General features: G+C 39.0%; 1 protein-coding gene across 1 annotated transcript; it reads right to left on the bottom strand.

Moving 5' to 3' along the window:
- Positions 1 to 5,783: 5,783 nt before the first annotated feature.
- LOC116893696 (olfactory receptor 5B2-like) lies at positions 5,784 to 6,710 on the bottom strand. Its single transcript, XM_032895413.1, has one exon. It carries the CDS (start codon positions 6,708 to 6,710, stop codon positions 5,784 to 5,786), a length of 927 nt encoding a protein of 308 aa, XP_032751304.1.

Here is a 6,710-nt window from a genome sequence, read left to right as displayed (position 1 = left end):
AAGAACCAACAAAGAAAGAGAATTTCAGACCAATTTCCCTTATAAAAATCGACATGAAAAATACTCAATAAAATTCTGGCAAACCAAATCCAAGAGCACATCAAAACAATCATCCACCATGATCAAGTAGGCTTCATCCCAGGCATGCAGGGATGGTTTAATATACGGAAAACCATCAACGTAATCCATTTTATAAACAAACCATAAGAACAAAACCACATGATAATTTCATTAGATGCTGAGAAAGCATTTGACAAAATTCAACACCCCTTCCATGATAAAAGTCCTGGAAAGAATAGGAATTCAAGGCCCATACCTAAACATAGTAAAAGCCATATACAGAAAACCAGTAGCTAACATTAAACTAAATGAGAGAAACTTGAAGCAATCCCACTAAAATCAGGGACTAGACAAGGCTACCCAGTCTCTCCCTACTTATTCAATATAGTTCTTGAAGTTCTTGCCAGAGCAATCAGACAACAAAAGGAGATCAAAGGGTTACAGGTTGGAAAATAAGAAGTCAAAATATCACTATTTGCAGATGATATGATAGTATATTTAAGTGATCCCAAAAGTTCCACCACAGAACTACTAAACCTGGATAAACACCATCAGCAAAGTGCCTGGGTATAAACTTAACTCAAACTCAAATTAAATCAGTAGCCTTCATCTACACAAAAGAGAAAGAAATTTGGGAAACAACACCCTTCATAATAGTCCCAAGTAATCTAAAATAGCTTGGTGTGACTTTAACCAAGCAAGTAAAAGATCTGTATGATAAGATCTTCAAGCCTCTGAAGAAATAAATTGAGGAAGATCTCAGAAGATGGAAAGATCTCCCATGCTCATGGATTGACAGGATTAATATAGTAAAAATGGTCATTTTACCAAAAGCAATCTACAGATTAAATGCAAGCCCCTTCAAAATACCAATCCATTTCTTCAGAGAGTTAGACAGAACAATTTGCAAATTCATCTGAAATAACAAAAAACCCAGGATACCTAAAACTATCCTCAACAATAAAAGGCCTTCTGGGGGAACCATTATCCCTGAACTCAAGCAGTATTACAGAGCAATAGTGATAATAACTGCATGTTATTGGTACAGAGACAGACAGATAGACCAGTGAAATAGAATTGAAGACCCAGAAACAAATCCACACACCTATGGTCACTTGATTCTTGACAAAGGAGCCAAAACCATCCAATGGAAAAAAGATAACATTTTCAGCAAATGGTGCTGGTTCAACTGGAGGTCAGCATGTAGAAGAATGCAGATTGATCCATGCTTATCACACTGTATAAAGCTTAAGTCCAAGTGGATCAAGGACCTCCACTTCAAACCAGATACACTCAAACTGATAGAACAAAAATTGGGGAAGCATCTCGAACACATGGGCACTGGAGAAAATTTCCTGAACAAAACACCAATGGCTTATGCTCTAAGATCAAGAATCGACAAATGGAAGGGGTTGGGGATTTAGCTCAGTGGTAGAGCACTTGCCTAGCAAACGCAAGGCCCTGGGGTCGTCCCCAGCTCCCAAAAAAAAAAAAAAAAAAAACCAAAATTGACAAATGGGATCTCATAAAACTACAGAGCTTCTGTAAGTCAAAGGACACTGTTATTAGGACAAAATGGTAACCAACAGATTGGGAAAAGATCTGTACCAATCCTACAACTGATAGAGACTTATATCCAAAATATACAAAGAACTCTAGAAGTTAGACCACAGGGAGACAAATAACCCTATGAAAAAATGGGGTTCAGAGCTAAATAAAGAATTCACAGCTGAGGAATGCCGTATGGCTGAGAAACACCTAAAGAAATGTTCAACATCTTTAGTCATAAGAGAAATGCAAATCAAAACAACCCTGAGATTTCACCTAACACCAGTGAGAATGGCTAAGATCAAAAACACAGGTGACAGCAAATGCTGGCGAGGATGTGGAGAAAGAGCAACACTCCTCCATTGTTGGTGGGATTGCAGACTGGTACAACCATTCTGGAAATCAGTCTGGAGGTTCCTCAGAAAATTGGACATTGAACTACCTGAGGACCCAGCTATACCTCTCTTGGGCATATACCCAAAAGATGCCCCAACATATAAAAAAGACACGTGCTCCATTATGTTCATAGCAGCCTTATTTATAATAGCCAGAAGCTGGAAAGAACCAGATGCCCTTCAACAGAGGAATGGATACAGAAAATGTGGTACATCTACACAATGGAATATTACTCAGCTATCAAAACAATGACTTTATGAAATTTGTAGGCAAATGGTTGGAACTGGAAAATATCATCCTGAGTGAGGTAACCTAATCACAGAAAAACACAGATGGTATGCACTCATTGAGAAGTGGCTATTAGCCTAAATGCTTGAATTACCGTAGATGCACAGAACACATGAAACTCAAGAAGAATAACCAAAATGTGAATCCTTCACTCCTTCTTTAAAAGGGGAACAAGAATTCCCTTGGCAGGTAATAGGGAGGCAAAGTTTAGAACAGAGGCAGAAGTAACACCCATTCAGAGCTGGCCCCACATGTGGCCCATATATATAACAGCCACCCAATTTGATAAGATGGATGAAGCAAAAGAAGTGCAGGCTGACAGATCCGATGAGATCTCCTGAGAGACAGCCAGAATACAGCAAATACAGAGGCGAATGCCAGCAGCAACCACTGAACTGAGAATGGGACCCCAAGTTGAAGGAATCAGAGAAAGGACTGAAGAGCTTAAAGGAGCTTGAGACCCCATATGAACAACAATGCCAAGCAACCAGAGCTTCCAGGTACGACCCAAAGACTGTACATGGACTGACCCTGGGCTCCAACCGCATAGGTAGCAATTAATAGCCTAGTAAGAGCACCAGGAGAAGGGGAAGCCCTTGGTCCTGCCAAGACTGAACCCCCAGTTAACGGGATTGATGGGGGGAGAGCAGAATCTTGGGGAGGATGGGGAGGGAACACCAAGAGAAAGGGAGGGGAAGGGTTAGGGGGATGCTGGGCCTGGATAATCGGGAAGGGGAATAACAATCAAAATGTAAATAAGAAATACTCAAGTTAATAAAGATGGAAAAAATTTAATAAAAATAAAAAGGGGAGGGCTATAGAACTAAACAAAGGATTTTCAGTTGTGGAGTAATGAATGGCTGAGAAGCACCTAAAGCAATGTTCAACATCCTAGTCATCAGGGAAATGAAAATCAAAACAATAATGAGATTCTACCTTATGCCAGTCAGAATGCATCAAAATCTCAGGTGATGTTGAGGAGAATGAACATTCCTCCATTGTTGGTGGGATTGCAAGCCGGTACAACACTCTGCAAATCAGTCTGGTGGTTCCTTGGAAAATTGGACATAGGACTACCTAAGGACTCAGCTATACCACACCTGGGCATATACTCAAAAGATGTTCCAACATGTAATTAGGACATAGGCTCCTATTCATAAGCAGTCTTATTTATAATAGTCAGAATCTTGAAACAACCCAGATGTCCCTTAATAGAGGAATGGATACAGAAAATGTGGTTCATTTACACAATGGAGTATTACTCTGCTATTAAAAACAATGACATCACGAAATTTGCAGGCAATTGGATAGATCTGGAAATACCATCCTATGTAATCTACCTCAGTCACAAAAGAACACGTTATATCCTCACTGAAAAGTGTATATTTGTTAAAGAGCTTGGAATACCCACTGTGTAGCACAAGGATCACGTGAATCTCTAGAGGAAGAAAGCCCAAAGTGTGAATGCTTCATCAAGGGAAGTTGACTTGGAGGTGGGAGTGACTTGGGAGGAAGAAAAGAGGGGAAAGGGAAAAGAGGAGCAGTATCAAGTATGGGAAAAATGGAAGAGATGTACAGAGAGTCAGGAAATTTAACAGAGGTGTATAGCAATGTGGAATAGGAAACTGGGGCAAGCAACCAAAAGTCCCGATGCCAGTAAAGAAAGAGCCTCCCAGAACCCCTCAGGGATAATATTATCTGAATTACCCCACAAAGGGGACGAAGAACATGTCGAGATCTTATCCAGAGATTAGACATGCCCCTTCTTCCCAGTTAATGGATGGGGCCACCAACACATCTCCAAAATTTTAACCCAGAATTGCTCCTGTCTAAAGAAATTCAAGGACAAAGAGTGAAAGAAAGGCTATTCAAAGATTGCCCCACCTGGGATCTATGCAGACACCAAACAGACAATATTGCTGATGCCACAAAGTACTTGCTGACAGAAACCTGATATGGATGTCTTTTGAGAGGTTCTGCTAGATACTGACCATTATAGATGTGGATTCTCGAAGCCAACCATTGGACTGATCACAGGGACCCCAATGGAGGAGATAGGGAAGGAGACTGAAGGAGATAAAGAGCCTCTTGGGAGGTGAGCCTTGGTCTTGTGAAGGTTTGATGACCCATTTTAGAGGAACACTATGGTGGTGAGGCAGGAGTGGGTGAGTGTGTGCAGGAACACCCTCACAGAAGTAGTGGCAGGGGGGATGGTATAAGGGGTGTGTGGATGGGAAACCAGGAAATCAGATAATATTTAAAATGTAAATAAATAAAGTATCCAATGTATTTAAAAAAGTATTATTTTCTGCCAAATATAATGTTGCAATGTTACTCCCTTTCCCTCAAATAGCACTCATATAACTGGATTTTTTCAGAATTTTCCTTTTAAATTGCAGTATTCCTGAGCTTGAAACCAAGAGACTCTTCAGAATTAGGTCTTGGTCACTGGCCAAAATTAAAGACTCTTATGCTCAAAATCATCTTAATTAGTTTAGTGTCTTTATCTTTCATTTTTGGAGGCTCCAGTGAAATTACTCCCTGTACACAGATCTGTGCGTCATTCCAAACCTCCATGGCCAGTGGATGCAGGTAAGATATCCCTGAAAATTTTCAAAGAATATTGTCTGCCATGGAATCTGAAAAGATTCAGAATGGCTACTGTATTCCCAGACATTAAAATGGATGAGTGCTCTGAAACTCCTAGTAGGTAAGTTAATACATAGCATTCAATTCTCATGATGGAGAATGCCTCTTGTGCATCTTCTTGGGAACAAAGAAGAATAGACCTCTCCGGGACCATTCCTTTTTTTCTCATGCAGATTATGTTATCAAAATGAAAATCAAAAATACAAGTAAAGAGATTGAAGAAATAAAAATCAGAAATAAGTATGTTTATAAGGGCTTTATTAATGAATGTCAAAATATGGAAACAACCCATACATATTTCAACACATGAATACATGGAGTATAACCAATCAAAAATTAAAAGATGTTCAAGTCATAGAAAAACAAGAAAGGAACAAGTGAAAATGGAAAACAATGGGAAATTTATGTTATGAATCAAATCAATTATTTAAATTGTTTATGTTAAAATCTAGCTATGCTTAAAATTTCCTATTCAGGTCTGTGGTCCGTATGTGTTCACAACACACACACACACACACACACACACACAAACACACACACACATCATTGTTTAAAATGTAGCCTGTTTATGTATCTATATATTTAAATATGACAGAAAATGTAAATTAGTGAATAGATCAAATAAAAATTACCAAGTTATGACAAGTAAAACCCAGCATTTCTTAGAAATTTCCTTAGCATTTATCATTAAGTATGTTACAAACTTGCAAATATTTTGATTAAAAAGTAGACTTTTGAAGAGATGAGTGTATTAGGCAAAAATCCCTCTGTATTGTAGAGTTTAAATCTAACTAATGCACAAAGGTGTACAATATGTGAAAGGAATATCAAATTACTTTCAATCATAAAGTTGACTTCTTAACCACTTTTTTGAATGCATTGTTCACTTCCTTATTCCTCAGGCTATAGACCAAAGGGTTTAGTGCGGGGATGATCATAGTGTAGAACATAGATGCTACTTTATCTGCATCCATGGAATGACTGGAACTGGGTTGTAAGTACATGAAAATGACAGTGCTATAAAATATGGAAACTACAGTGAGGTGGGAGGTACAGGTGGACAAAGCTTTTTGGTGTCCCTTGTCTGATTTCATCTTCATGATGGTAATAAATATAAAGAGATAGGAAACTAAGATGATCAGAAGAGCAAAGAAGACATTGAATGTTGACAAAAAAACAAGAATCATTTCACTGAGGTGTATATCAGAGCAAGATAGAGCCAGAACTGCTGGAACATCACAGAAAAAGTGATGGACCACATTAAATTTACAAAAAGAGAGGCTGAATATGTCTCCAACATGAAAAATGGCATTCAAGAAACCACAGATATAAGAGCCAATGTTCAAACAAATACAAACACTTGTTGTCATCCTGGTGGAATAATGCAGGGGTTTGCATACTGCTACATAGCGGTCATAGGCCATTGATGCTAAGAGGTAATTTTCCCCAGTGGCGAAGCCTACAAAGAAGAACATCTGTGCAGCACAGGCATTGTATGACACCACCTTGGAGACCATGAGCAATTCAGACATCACCATGGGAGTGACAGCTGAGGAGTAACCCAAGTCTATAAGAGACAGGTTACAAAGGAAAAAGTACATGGGCGTGTGCAAATGAGAGTCCATAAGAACCAACATTATCATCCCTATGTTTCCAACCACATCAATGAGGTAAATGATGGTAAACATGATGAAAAGGGGAACCTGCAAGCCTGGGTCATCAGTTAGTCCCAGGAGAATGAACTCTCTCACTTTGGTACAATTCTCCAT

Source organism: Rattus rattus, chromosome 2 (assembly GCF_011064425.1).
Source record: "Rattus rattus isolate New Zealand chromosome 2, Rrattus_CSIRO_v1, whole genome shotgun sequence".
Classification (NCBI taxonomy): Eukaryota; Metazoa; Chordata; class Mammalia; order Rodentia; family Muridae; genus Rattus; species Rattus rattus.
The sequence above is the reverse complement of the archived record's forward strand: the minus strand, read 5'-3'. Positions and strand labels throughout refer to the sequence as shown.

Coding starts and splice junctions, on each gene's coding strand:
- LOC116893696 (XM_032895413.1), bottom strand. CDS start 6,710: ATGGAGAATTGTACCAAAGTGAGAGAGTTCATTCTCCTGGGACTAACT.